Source organism: Panthera uncia, assembly GCF_023721935.1.
Source record: "Panthera uncia isolate 11264 chromosome A1 unlocalized genomic scaffold, Puncia_PCG_1.0 HiC_scaffold_17, whole genome shotgun sequence".
NCBI classification, from domain to species: domain Eukaryota; kingdom Metazoa; phylum Chordata; class Mammalia; order Carnivora; family Felidae; genus Panthera; species Panthera uncia.
In genome coordinates, this window is record NW_026057577.1 from 62,393,637 (window position 1) to 62,409,250 (window position 15,614).

The 15,614-nt window shown below is 36.6% G+C and overlaps 1 protein-coding gene across 1 annotated transcript in view; it reads right to left on the bottom strand.

Moving 5' to 3' along the window:
• The window catches only part of EDIL3 (EGF like repeats and discoidin domains 3), a 283,403-nt gene that overhangs the window by 172,892 nt on the left and 94,897 nt on the right, over window positions 1-15,614 (bottom strand). Inside the window, exon 5 of the mRNA XM_049648892.1 lies at window positions 4,586-4,699. Within this exon, the coding sequence (XP_049504849.1) occupies window positions 4,586-4,699 (114 nt within the window). The remainder of the gene's footprint in view (window positions 1-4,585; window positions 4,700-15,614) is intronic.

Sequence of the window (15,614 nt, forward strand, 5' to 3'; positions counted from 1 at the left end):
TTCTCTGTGTGAGATGAGAAGTTGGTGGAAGATTTTGAGCTGCTAGGTGATGCACGTTGACTTTTGCTTTAACAGGCTACCTCTGGCAGTGGAGTTAAGAACAGACAATGTTAAGAAGCACATGCAGAAGGAAGGAAGGAACTCTCCCTAGCAAAATGGTCTAGTGGGAACCTTTTACATCTTTGAAAAATTATTTTTCTGTCACCTCCCTTGCCTTACAATTCTCTTCCCATAAGTAACAACAAATTCCTCCTGGAAGGAGGGAGAGAGAGAAAGAGACAGAGACAGTGTGTGTGCGGGCATTTCCTGGGATGCTCAGCATGGATTCAGATTCACCTCTTTCCCTTCTCCTTTTTCTTTTCCATACTCTTTCTAAAGTCTGTCAGCTAGCTTCTGCTGCTCTTTACCATTTCATCTGTTTCCATCTCATGTTTCCATTTATTTATATTTCCATTTGTGAAATGAGAGGGGTAGAGAAATGGGGTGAGAGGAAGAAGCAGCAGAATGCATGGTAAGTCCAGGTTTTTGTTCCCTTATGTAGTTCTCTCTCATTAAACAGTCATTTAAACATAATTATTCTTTTCAGATCACAAAGGTATCATAAGCCTTATAAATTCAAAATATACTGAAGAATAAAGATGAAGACACGACTCAACTATAATATGATAAATATCAAGTTACTTATTTCCTTTGTAGGGAAGTTCTGTGCATGGTTTTGATGGATTTTTTTTCCTTCTGTTGTGTTTAATTTTAGTGAATTGAAAGACATCACAAACTAAGGATAAAAAATATTTTCCTTTCATGTTTATTGTAAATATATCCCCAGTTTATTATTCGTGTTTATAGTTTACTATTTTTGTACAGATTTTTTTAGTCATTTCTGGTCTTCTGCAATGTCTTTAATTATTTATTACTTGGGAGGTTATTGAGAATGATTTCGTCTTAAAATATAGCAGAACTTAATTAATCCATCAGTAGATATAAGAAAGTAGTGGAAGGAGTGATGTAATATGAGTGCAGATACCCAAGAGGAGAGTGAAGGGGGTTTGGATTTGAATATAAGCATGCCAGCATTTCAATACTGTTGTCCTCTGTCCCACCCAGCAGTTAGTCTCCATCATTCCCCCTTTCCTCTTCCTCCTGAAATATCTGCAGAAACAAATGGCTTCTCTGCCATAACTGTAGGCATAAGCCGACCAATGGTACCCCTGAGGTACATGACAGAAGGCTCATAAGAAAGTTTATAAATCTAATTCCAGAGTGGAAGTTGGGAACATTGATTATAATCTCTGTACTGTCAATTCCCAAGATCCTAACCTCAATCATCTTAGGGCTGGCACTGCCTGGAACCTGCAAGTGTTTCTGTGTGCCCTGTAGTGAGTGAATACAGTACGTTCTCAATGTGTACTACTACATCATCTTTGGGGAAGAATGCACCTTTTTACTCTGGATTTTCTAAAAATTCTAAGAAGCCACACTAAAAAGCAGAGCCATATTCCTATAAACCTAAACAGTAGGGAGATTAACAATCTTTATTTTTATTCTAAACGCTTACAAATCAATACAATAAAAACAAATACACCAATAAGAAAATATTTTATTTTTTATGTTTACTTATTTATTTTGAGAGAGAGAGTGTGCGTGTGAGAGGGGGAGGGTCAGAGAGAGAGGGAGAGGAAGAATCCCAAGCAGGCTCTATTCTGTCAGTGCAGAGCCTGATGTGGGGCTCAAATTCATGAGCTGTGAGAACATGACCTGAACTGAAATCAAGAGTCAGACACTTAACAGACAGCCATCCAGGCACCCCAATAAGAACATGTTTTGGAGTGTATCCTAAGTGACTCTTTTTTATCTTTTTTGTTAGGGCACAGAGATGAATAGAGGAAATGTAGAATGTCAGAGCATATGATGGGTTAGAAAATCACTACTGCATTTGTGTTCAAAGAGAGGCCTGAGTTTAAATATAAAGATTGTATAGGGGCACATGGGTGGCTCATTCATTTGAGTATCTGACTTTGGCTTAGGCCATGATCTCAGAGCTCGTGAGTTCGAGCTCTGCATTGGGCTCTGTGCTGACAACTTAGAGCCTGAAATCTTTGGATTTTGTGTTTCTCTCTCTGCCCTCCCCACCATGCCCCACTTGTACTCTGTCTCTCTGTCTCTCCCTCAAAAATAAATAAACATTAAAAAATTTTAAAAATGTTATATAGATATAAAACTAAACCAAAGAAATCAAAGAATTTTATTAAACATAATAGCAAACACTGATTGGAAGACACTAGATAACAAACTGATGGCAATTAAGTTCAAAGTCTATTTCAAAATGTCTTTCCATCATCAATCAAGTTTCTTTCTTTTCGAGGGTATTTTTAGATGTGTTGACCTCAGTAAAATCTATGATGGAGGGATAAAATAGGCTTTAGTCATCTAGTTCAAAATAGGCTTTAGTCATCAGTTACAACATCTAGTTCACATCCAGGTCTCCTCCCATTTTCAATCTATAGGCAACAGACTGTCCAATTGCTCCTTGACTAGCACAGGAGGGCAAGGGCATACACACACACACACACACACACACACACACAACACACACACACAAACACACACACACACACAACTTCAAGATCTAGGGCTTTTCTCCCAGGGTGCCTGCAAATTCAGTTATCACTTCTTCAGGTCAGTCAGAAAGCTGGTGCATGACTACCTCAGAGAGACACTCATTGCTGGGCATTGTTCCCATGACATGTCCCCTATATCGTTCTCCTTTTAGGAAAATGGAAGGTCCCATCTCCCTATTTGTTCCCCTGGCCAGGCCTTCTATGTGTCAGAGGAGGTCTTATTCTGCCTGGACATGTTCTTAGCCAGGCATTGTTTTAAGCTCTCCCAATGTTCTAGTACTGTCTGGAAGGTGCTTCATTACAGCACCAACTCTCTGTTTTTGCTGCATGAAAATCAAATAGGCATTGACATTAACTTTTTGTTCTTCATCAAAGTAGTGAAGTGTTCATTTACAGATACATGGTGGTGGGGGGGCGCTTTTTAGTACAACTTCCAGTGCTGATTTGGCAGCCACCTATAAGTCTCATGAACCAAAAGAAAAAAGGATACAGGAACTGAATCTGGCCAGGCCAATGACCAATTGAATCTGAATTAAGTTAACTTACAGAATGGTCAGTTAAATGCTTTATAGAAGGTAGCTAGGTTAGTTGACTGGGTGGCCACTACTCTATTTAGTTGCATGACCAACCTGCTTGCTCAGGCTGTCCTTTCCTTCCACTCTTTGATGGCTGAAGGTTCCTGTGTTGATTCACAATTACCATCTTCCCCAATTATTTTTAAGCTTAGAAAAATTTTGCCCAAATGTATTTCTTTTATATTCAGAATTCCATCACTTAATCAAGTTTTTCAGGACGAGGATTATGAGTATTCATAGATCATCATTTTGTTTATATACATAACTCAAATAAGTTCTTCAATAATTCTCCATGTTTTATTTTATAAAGTATCGTTGTCAAAGAGAAGAGAGGAAAAATGACATGTAAAATTGTTACTCTAAAAAGGAAGGAGTGTATGAGTGTGTGTGTGTGTGGGTGTATGTGTGCATATGTTCATGTGTAAGAGAGATGGAAGGTGTAGTGTGTTTTCATGTTTATTTCTTTCAACTCTGTCTGAAGAGATGTCTTGATTTAGAGGAAAAGACACTGAACTAAGAATCCCAAGCCAAAATTCTACATTCCTTCTAGTCCTGTTTTCGTCACTATCTGAGAGAGCCTGGGCAAACCACATCCCTATGTGTCTCAGTTTCTGCCTCTGAATTCTCATCTCCATCTGCCTTCTGATTTGTATAATGTGATACTCTAATAGTATAATATACATCAAAGCAGTAGCACTATGGAGTTTCTGTAAGGGTCCAACAATGATTAAGTGATATCATTATTGTTCTCATTAGCAGGTATTTGTGCCCGATTCTGGTTTAATCACAATGACTATTATCTTGTTACCATCTTTTCCTAGTTTTTGTTTCTTTGGCGGAAAAACGGCCACTTTGTGCTTCTTTGTGAACACTTCAAGAAAATCACTGTCCTATCATTTGATCCATCATCACAAGACCCTACTCTCTTAGGCTTCCAAAAAGGCAAATAACCAGTATGTAAAATTCTTACTAATGTGTATGCCAGCTCAACACAAATCCTTTTATTTGTGATAGAGGCTATCAGGTTAGAGCACCCCGAATTTACTGTCTGAAGTAAATTTACTGCCTGAAGTGACCACTCTGGTGGAAATTCAGGTCATACACATACTCAAAGGCCAAAATGGGATTCATAAAAGAGATGCACTTGGATCTCTGCAGAACTGTTGCCTTCCTTTCGGACCACAAAGTGTTAAGTTCTATGCCTAGCATGCACTGAGACCAATCCTGGGGAAGATACATGTATTAGCAACATTAACAATAACAAACACAAAATGTGCCATTTCAATAAGTTAGGAACTCTGGAAGCAAATGATACTGATTTTGACCCAGATTCCATAATAAATGGAGGCTATGCAAACAACAAGGAAAATGTATACATATATGCATACTTACTGTATTGACAATTTCTTCCCATGAATTCACCTGGGCACTCACAGGAATAGTTAGCAACAAGGTCTGTACATATTCCACCATTTTTGCATGGCTCTGCTTCACATTCATTTATGTCTGAGGAAAAGAGAAAGAATAGAGAAAATGAGAATTATTGGTGGAAAAAAACGATTAATTATTGGAAGGATTTAGGCCTTTCAGATAAAACAAAATCTAAGTAATGTTATTACTTTTGTGTGTTTGTGAGTGTGTGTCTATGTGTTGAGTCAATCAGAAACAGTGCTCAAAATCAACAACTGATTAATAATCAAGTTCAAATGAAATTGATAATTCCAACGAAAGACCAACAGAACCAGACCATTCTCCAATCCTGAAAATAAATATGAATAGTTTGGGGAAATATTCAGTGTATCCTTAGAATTAAATCGAGCAAATTAACCCTGATAGAGAGATGAATTGGTATCACTTACAAGATCTAGAAACCTTCCCTGCAGCAACAACTGCCAATTAACACTGTCTCATTTCATCTTAATTCATTAAAATTCTAACTGACAGAGATGTTTTAGTTTCTAAATAGTTCGCCTTTGATGAATGCGATGAGAAGCAAATTAGAGTTAATAGCTAAAGCTCGTTACATTAAGCAAAGTATAATAAATGTAAATGATGATCTCTTCCTAATCTCATTCAGGGGTTTCTAAAATTAGGATGACTAAAGGGACTTATACCTTTGATATACCATTATTATACCTGATGCAAAATCATGAAATATAAAACATTCAGCAAATTATACTAATTTCCATGCTAATTTTGGACAACAGATACAAAGAATATGATTTGAAATGAAACAAGAAATAATGACTAATTCAGTCAAATATCTATCAGTGATAACTTACACATCATTCCCTCTAAGCACGGCACCAGGCTAGGTTCTGTGGGAATTGGAAAGTAGTTGGAGAACACGCAACCACTCCCCATTGCTTTCTCTTTCTATCATCTACTCCTGATGAACTCCTTCTCTGCCCTTGTTCCCACAGCTCCTTACAGACCTGAATGGGGTTGCCTAGGAATTGTCTATTTATGTGCCTTTCACCCTCTCACCTAGTCAAACTGCCAGCTCTACAGATGTAGACCCTGTCCTGCACTGTTTGTTGTATCTCTGTGAATGCCACACATTATCTGGGAGACCACTGGTACCCCAAAATGTTTCTTGATAAAATTTCTAACAAAGGATTAGAAATAGTGGCCCAGACAATTCAAGCAAATTGTTTCAGATGTGTAATGTATCTTTTGATACACTACAATGTACCAAAATGTATTTATTTTTAGGATCTGGGTTTCTACAGTGCTTAAAGCAATATGATCATAAATTACCCTCTCAAGACTGAGCAAAAACAACATACCAGAAAACCTCTATTTTGCCTTTTCTTTTTAACTTCTGTTTTCTAAACAATGTCTCCTCTTAGTATCAGTGTTGGTTATGCTCTCATTTTAAGTTTACTGTAAAGTTAGGCCTAAAATTCCTTAGGCAGGTGATGACTTTCTCTGAAAAAGACATCCTTTTTGGTTTCTGGTTAACTGTGAAAGTTTGAGAGTAGAGACAGTTCTTAACTGTGTTCAAAGAATCTAGATAATATGAGTAGTTTATGACATCAAATATTAGGATAAAATCAGAATCTGATAATCTTTAAAAATAGTTGTGTGCCATAAAATATAACAACCTCCCTAATATTTGAAAATAAACTCTCCAGAGGAGGAAAGGAAGGAAGGAGAGAAGAGGGGGAGGGAGGAGGGGAAGAAAGGAGGAAGGGAGGAAAGACAGGAAGGGAGAAAGCGGGGAGGAGAGGAAGGGGGGGTGCCATTTATTCCTTATCTGATGGAATATTTAGCTTTTTTATAGTCTTACTGAAAATTTCACATAGTCTTGATTTGTATTGGACTAACATGAAAAACATTTTCATTACATCTTGAAAGAAGCACAGAAATCACTGTGCTATTTATTTTATTGTTAGCTCAATGTAAGGCAATTGCAGCATCTGGCTACTTGGGAACATGCCTACTATGTCTCACCTTGCATCACATTGACTACATTTTTTTTTTAAAGATGAGAATATGTCAATGGCTAATAAGAAATTAAATCTTCATGTTGGAGAATGAATTGCCTTATTTTATAAAGTCAGATATAACAAGTTATTCTTTTATTTACTTACAGGGAAGAAACTGAGTATTGATGTCTGAAGACCACATAAGGGAAATATAATTTGATCTTGAAGGAAAGGTTTAATTAAGATTAAAGACAGAAAGGGGATGGTAATGTATTTCCAAAAAGGAAACCAGAATGAGTCACAACTTTGAAGAGAAACGTTCATGGTATGATGGTGTATTCAGGAACATGAATAGCCAGCCTGTCTGGAGCATAGAGTGCAAAGGCGGGTGCTGGGGCCCTAAATCTGAAGATGTAGACAGGGGACAGATTATGATGAACTGTGAGTGCCAGTAGAGAGAAATGGCCTTCATCTTTTGGCACTAAAGACTTGGAGCTGGGTGGGAGGGTATCCTCTGTTCCCTTGTACTTCAGATAGACCTAGTGAAGCCAAATTTGGGATGGAATTCAGAAATGAATGAAGTCAAGCAGAGTAGAGAGACCCACACAGGATTTCATGCTAATAGGTACAACCTCTATTTTAATTATCAGGTAAGAGGCACTAAGCATTTTGTCATTTTAATGTTGAACTATCCATCATGAGTAAAATCAAACCCATCTCTTGCTGCTTTAAGATGTTAATAGAAGAAAGTTTTCATAGTCAATGACGTTGAGAACTACGAAGAATCATTTTATATGCCTGTAAGGATATGCAGGCACTATTGTTCTTGGCCTCCTTACTTCTTCCAAGTATTTAAACAATAAAAAATACTTAATACATGTGAAAGGTGAATCGAATGGAGACACATCAACGTTTGAACCTGCTAGCTATTTGATCATCAGGCCAGATTTACAACCATCAACAAAGAAAATTATAATTAAGAATATCGGACTCTGAAATAAACAGTAGTTACACTTTTATCCAGAGGTTAACATTATGTGGAATAAACTGGAACTGCATTTGCTGAAGTGAAAAACCATACACAGTTTTTAAAAAAAAATTTTTTTTAATGTTTATTTATTTTTAAGAGAGAGAGACAGAGTGTAAGCAGGGGAGGAGCAGAGAGAGAGGGAGACACAGAATCTGAAGCAGGCTCCAGGCTCTGAGCCATCAGCACAGAGCCCGATGTGGGGCTGGAGACCACAAATCATGGGATCATGGCCTAAGTGAAGTTGGATGCTTAACTGAGTGAGAAACCTGGGCACCCCTCTCCATACCCAATTTTTGATACAGAGTGACCTTTTATTATTGGTCCATTTTTTAATTTTTTAAGCTAAAAAACTACCTTAAATCTATTATTTGTAAAAATACAAATGTTACATTAAAGGGGTTACGTACTTTAATACAGTAGGCAAAAAAGTAAGACATTTCTGTGTAGGTACATATCTAATATCATGGAGACTCAGATAACATATGCAAATTACATGGAAGCATTTATATATTAGTATAATGCAGGAGTTCTTTTAGCGGTGAAGGCTATTTGCTCTGTGATTAACACTGCAAGCAATCTAAACGGAAACAGACCTCAATTTGAATAAATCATGTTTAATTAAAGACTAGATACAAATGTTCACAGAATATAATGTAATGAAATGAAAATTAAACATCTTTGTAATAAATCATATACATTTCTCTTTGTCATAGATCAAGACATTATCATTTCCAGAAAAAAAAAATCCTCATCTATTTCAAATGTAGTGAAATATACTACACTCTTTTATAACTAAGAAAAATTTGACATAGCAGTCCCATACAAAATAGGAATTTCCATATTTGGCCATATTTATAGTTCATTTATAATATTAATAGCTATCATTTTCTGAGGTTTTTATTTCTATGACTGCTTCATGGGAACTGTTTTAAAAAAATAGCCTCATTCAGAATTGGATTTTATAATAAGACACCCAGCTGAGTTCTGATCCCTCATCCTGAAAGCCTAAAACTGCTGCCTACCATCTCCTCTGGCTGAGGACAATAAGAGCTGAACATGGATTTCCAGACGTAAACTCGTGATGCTATTGTGTGTACATGCTGGAATTAAAAAGCAAGGTAAAGGAAGAAAGGAGAAGAAGACATGAGGGAATAGATAACTGGTCACAATAGAAAGCATTTCTTTGAACACAAAGAAGTACTCTAGAAGGATTCCCAGGCCCTTTGCTCTAATTACACAAATTCATTCCTAAGATACACCTAACTGACTCTATCATCATTATGTTGCACTTAGCCCATTTTCATGCAGGCATGTAAAGGTGTGTTGGTAGACAAGCCACTTTGGCTTAGGTTTTTGCTAATAGAAAAAATGCCAACCTATACACACTTTGGAGATTTCACTGTGAGAATCTTCTTCCAGTAACTGACAAATGCATATATTCATAAGATCAGTCTGAGTACTCATGACCTTACACACATCTGCATCCTGAGAAGTATTCAGTTACTCCTAGCCTTTTTCTCTGGATGTTTTTCAGACCCATCATTGTGCAAACTATAGTCCCAAAACCCATGATATTGACTTTGGAGTGGTAGGTAAGTTATCAAAGAATTTTTGAGAATCAAGATTTTATTTGTTAGTTCATTTATTTGAGACTTCAAGAAACAATGGCTTCTCTGGGCATAATTTCTTGTCACAGAAACCATGTTGCTTCTTTTCAGGTAATTATATTTAAATATTCAGTAATTCTATTCTTCATAATAGACTCAACCAGCTGGCCAAAAATGAAATGGAGATTTCTGGAGTCTAGTTCCCTTGAACTTCCTCTGGAGACTTTTAAAATTACTTGATTAACCAACTAATTAATTAATTAGTTCCAAATTTTCTCACATTTTTAATACATAGATTAAGAGAGATAACAGGTAGCACTCCAGGGCCATCAGTGTTCCAGTTCATCCTTGAGTTTACCCAGAATCCTCAGGTAGATGCCATCTGGCCCCAGTAGTGCCGCTGCATTTACTTGCCAACATGGCTTAGAATGTTGTGAATACTGACCACCATTTAGATCAGGACAACCAATCCTTCTCAGGATGAGATCCATCTAACCTCTTGAATGGAGACAAAGATAACTTAATTCAATCATTAAATTATCTCCTTTTCATCTCTATGTATATCCAGACCCATGATCGTCAAAAAGGAACAATTAAATTTCAGGCTGAGCATCCTTGTTTTCATATATTAAAAGGGCACCATGATAAAGCCCTTATTTTTTTCTTTGCAGAGACAGAAAGCCCTTGGGCTGTCTCTTCTCCTGCAATGTTGTTACTGACTGTTAATTAGCCAGCAGAGCCTATTTTCAAGAGCCTGCTATTTTTGATCCTAACAACCCCTCTTCCCTGGGCCCCCCATTAGCTATCAAATAATTTTCGTACCTCTTATGAGTGGCTGACTTTTAAAATTTGACCTTTTATTTGTTTTTCTTATCTAAAGCTTATGGCTTTGCAATTTCTCTTTTAAGTCTAAATAAATTACGATGAAAATCTAGAAATTCTGTTCTCCCACTCAGATATTGAATTAAATTATCATGATCAGAATTATCTACAAAATTTCCCACTCCTTTCTGGGACTAGATCTGTATATTTTTATGTGCTTGAGCTCCCTTTGGAGTTTGCCTTCTGCTATTTCAATAGTAATTCATTTTAAAGTAGCAAGTTAAAAACTGAATTCTTTAATCAGAACATATCACAAATCTTTTTATAATAACATATTTATAACTTTCACTTACCAAGACAAGAGTGTAAAAAAAACAACAACAAGCAAACCCAAATCATACTCAAATCATACTCAAGACATACTTATCCCTCACCACTTACTAACAAAGATCAGCCTACTTCTAGAGGGGTTCTATGAAGGAAAATGAAGTTACCAGTGCTTGTTTTAAAAGCTAGAACTTCTATTTTATTTTTTAAACTTTTTTTTTTTAATTTGAGAGAAAGAGAGGAGGGAGAGAGAGAGAGAGAGAGAGAGAGAGAGAACGAACCAGCCAGCAGGGGAGAGGGGCAGTGTGAGAGAGATAGAATCTCAAGCAGGCTCCACACTCAGTGCAGAGCCCGATAAGGGACTCTGCCCCACCATCCTGGGATCATGATGTGAACTGAAATCAAAAGTTGGATGCTCAACCAACTGAGCCAGGCAGGTGTCCCAAAAGCTAGGACTTTTAAAACATAACAATGCAAAGGCCCTACACCAGAGATTCTGATTTAAGTGGACTTGGGTGAAATGAAGTGAATAATATTGTTTGTACAGGAGTCCAGATGAGTCAAAAGGTAGCTAGAGTTAACAAACATCAGGTAGAACCTCTGCCCATTCATCTATACATCCTTAGTTCTTTGCTATGTGCTAAGAATGCAAAGATTAATATATTGTGGCCCATTACTTTCTCAGGGCTCTTACAGTACAGTACTTACTCAAAGAAATAACAAGTTATGGTGCAAAGTGACAAACATTCTAACAAGAGAATGAATGCACAGTTTCTCAAAAAAAACTTCAAATATCAATAACTAAACCAGTCTAGCAGACTACAGAATGTTGAGTTTTAGAAGAGGAGTCTAGCTGACTGGAGAGAATGCTTCTGGGTTATCTACTCTGTAAAGTCATTTTTCTAAATTAATACACATCTCATTATTCTAAAGATCTGAGATTGACTGGTCATGGTCTAGTTCTTTGCTCCTAGTATAGAGTCATATATTTCCTAGTTTTTTTTTACTTTTATTATAGTATGTTATCATATATATACACATATATATTTCATATTTATAATGTTTTATCCAGAATTAACCACTCTGTTTTGTCACCTGCATTTCAAATTTGTTCACTTGCAGCTCTCTCTAGTTTTAGTCATCAACACTGATGATCAGCTATGTTGGATTTTTTCTAGAGTGAGTAATCAAACACTCATTACTAGCTAAGATGAGATTTATGTTGGAAGCATAGCTATGACTCATATGCTTACTTAACCACTCATTCACTCACTCACTTACTCATTAAAATTTTGATGGGCACCTTCCACGAATCAAGCCCTAAAATATGTAATTTGGATACATCAGTGAATGGGGGTCAGTTCCTACTCTAAGAGATCTCACCTTCTGTAATTCTATTTGGAAGAGAGGTAATAAAATAGTGAAATACATGTCCTATGCCACTTCACACAAAAAGTACTGAGATCATAGAACAGGCAGTGGCTCTTCCTGGAGGAAATATGGAAAATTACTTACAGAAGGTAAGATTTGGTTAGTGCTTAAAGGATTGGCAGGAATTTTTTAGTAGGAAGGAATATAAAAGAACACAATGTTTTCAGAAAGAACTGAGCACTTTTAAATGTCTAGATATGCCCAGGAACGATATGTGTGGGGTTCCTAGGGGGGGAAGTTACTAGGTAGTATGGGCCAGATTTTTATGGCCCTATAAATCAGGTTAAGGAGTCTGAACTTTATAGTCCTTGGATACTGGGGAGTTAATAGAGTATTGAAGAATGTGAAAGGGGGCATGGGATCTTTATTTTAGAAAGCTCATTCACATACTCTAGAATTTCATTACTGGGAACATTTTGGAAAAATAATTCAAAATGTCAGAAGGGAATTTTATGCTGACTCCATATTACTCAGACCACATAACATGCTGGCTACAGCCATGCATGTTTAAACATTTAGTTTGGTTTGAAACTAAACACACAGATTTCCTAATATTTAGGGTTGCCAGACTTGGCTGCAAACATACAAGATGCCTATGTAATATCTGGCTCATGCTTAAAAAAAAGTTTATCTGAAATTCAAATGCAGCATCCTGTATTTTATCTGGGAATCCTACTTAAATTGCCAAATAGAATGTGATTTCTCCATATTTTCTTTCTTTCCTTTTATAGAAGCACTTTAATTTTCAGCATATGGTCATGCTTTCCATTTTGTACATTCAGCAGACCTCAAGGAAAACTATCTGCAGTGGAAAATTATTATTGACAAATGAGTCTTCCTCAGGCTTTTGCTATCGCTAAAATACATTGCTTGCTTTCTGCAAACTGTTTCATAATCTTTAGAGTTTAGAGTTACCTCTATGTAAGCTTCAGTACTACATATACAGACAAATAGCACTTCCGGGTGACAGTAATAAGTATTTCCCCTTATTTGTATATTGCTTACTATGTGCCAAATATTTGTTGAAGCATTTTATGTATAACATGACACCCTGTGAGCTAGTAACCATGAACATAATGAGGAAATGGAGACATTAAAAATGTAAATAACTTGCCCAGGGTCACACAGGTGGTAAAACTGAGATTAAAACCCAGAAAGTGTGTCTCAAGAATCCATGTTATTCACCAACATGCTTCAGCTCCACTAGCAAATATGAGTATTCCCTCTTCACCATCACTTCACCATCACTTGCCTTTGGGTTCTACTCTATGTGCTAAGGACAGATATAGAATAAAATATAATTCTCAACAACCTAATGTTTGTAATGTCCTAGTAATATTAGCATCAGTGCTCTAGGTCAAAGAATCCAACCCTAAAGTCTCAGTTAGAAATACATTTTCCTGCCAATTCCTTTATTTCTCTTAGTAATTTTTCTCAAAATCTTAAGTGATTTGGGTTTAATGGACGTTTGTTCTAATTTTATTCCTGTTTACTGAGAAATTGATTTCTTTGGATCCTACATTCTTTTATACATGCCTTTTAACTTTACATTCATATGAAGGAAATGTATATGCTTTAGCCTTTTCTTTATAGAGCGCATCGATATATTTTCTACCTGTACAATTATTTTTTTTTTTCAGGGGTGATAATACACATTTCTTTAAAATCTTTATTTGAAAGAATGCATACATACAGAAAAGCACACAAAACAAATAAATAAACAAACAGCAAATAAATAAATAAATAAAGTTAATAAAGCTAAATGAATTATTGTTATGAGACAACCTGTGTAACAAGCACAAAGGCTGAGCACAAAAACACTGCTAGTACTCTAAAAGTCTTCACAGGGCCCTTCCAGATTTCCTCCAGCCTCACAAAGGTAATTGGTCTCCTGCTTATTAAGGCAATCATAGACTCACTCTTTGTGTGGCTTATAATTTTACTACTTAACTATGCATTCCTATAAGAGGACCATTTATTCCTGTCTATATTTGAACTTTATAGTAAAAAAAAAATCTTTCAATGTGTGTTCTTCTGTTTGTGGTTTCATTCACAATGTTGTTGCAGGTGACTGCAGTGAATTTATTTTCATTGCTTTACAATATTTCACAGTGAAATGTATCACAAGCACTTTCCCTTTCTACTGCCAATGGCATTTATGCTGTAGCTGGGAATAAAAGCATCAGGGAACATTCTTGTACATGTCTCTGGATGCATAAGTATACTGAATTTTGGGGGAAGGGTATACCTAGTAGAGAAATGACAGAGTCATTTGGTTTTTAAATGCCAATCTGGTTTTTAAAATGGTTGCACTCCTATCAGCAATTTAATCCATAACATTTATGGCGATAAAAACTGTATGAAACTTGCAGGTAACCACTTATTCCACTTCACATACAAGTTATAAGTAGAAAGGCTTAACACCAATATATCCCTGTAAAAAATATTTTTAACAAGAGAGGCTTTTAAGGGAACAAATTAGAACTCTCAATTCACTGGGTTGAATTATTTTTCCCTTCAACGACTGCAACTTGTTTAGAAAAGTTAAGACAGTAACTTAGGCTAAAAATAATGAACCACTGAAGGCATGTCAACCACTGAAGGCATGTCAACAATGCCACATTGAAATAACTGGTACTGCTATGCAGTTAAATTTTGTATATATAGAAAAATAATTTCACTTAATTCTAGAATTAATTTCTTTTTTTAATGTTTATTTATTTTTGAGACAGAGAGAGACAGAGCATGAATGGGGGAGGGGCAGAGAGAGAGGGAGACACAGAATCGGAAGCAGGCTCCAGGCTCTGAGCCATCAGCCCAGAGCCTGACGCGGGGCTCGAACTCAGGGACCGCGAGATCGTGACCTGAGCTGAAGTCGGACGCTCAACCGACTGAGCCACCCAGGCGCCCCTAGAATTAATTTCTTAAAAATAACTCTATAAATCAACTCTCACCTACAGATACATGTAGACCAGATAATAAAATAAGAATACTTCCTGCTCCTACATTTTAACATCTTTGAAATTTTATGTTATAGGTGTAATTAAAAATCTGTTAAAAGTGATGAATTCTGTTATACTTCTAAAACTACTGTGAGGATTACATGAGGTAACTTGTGGGGGGAAAATCTTATAAATTTAAGGACTGTAAAAAGAATTATCTACATTTTTATAATATGGACTAATCTGTATATGCATTCTTCTATAGAATGTTTCTTGGTCATGTTGCTGAATGAAAATGTACGAACATCTAAAAAATGTATTTTCAACATTTATTTATTTTTGTGAGGAAGAAAGAGACAGGTGTGAGCAGATGAGGGTCAAAGAGAGAGGGAAACACAGAATCCAAAGCAGGTTCCAGGTTCTGAGTGGTCAGCATGGAGCCCGACACGGGGCTCGAACTCTCAAACTGTGAGATCATGACCTGAGCTGAAGTCCGACGCTTAACTGACTGAGCCACCCAGGTGCCCCTAGGTACATTTTTTAAAATGTTGATTTATTTTTGAGAGACAGAGAAACAGAGCATGAGTGGGGAAGGGGCAGAGAGAAAGGGAGACACAGAATGTGAAGCAGGCTCCAGGCTCTGAGCTGTCAGCACAGAGCCCAACATGGGGCTTGAACTCATGAACCATGAGATCATGACCTGGGCTGAAGTCAGACCCTTAACGGACTGAGCCACCCAGTTGCCCCCATTTTTAATGAGAATTCTGTACACAGATATTTCTACTTCTGGGATTATCATCAGAGTAAATAAAAGGGTAGGATTTTATAAAT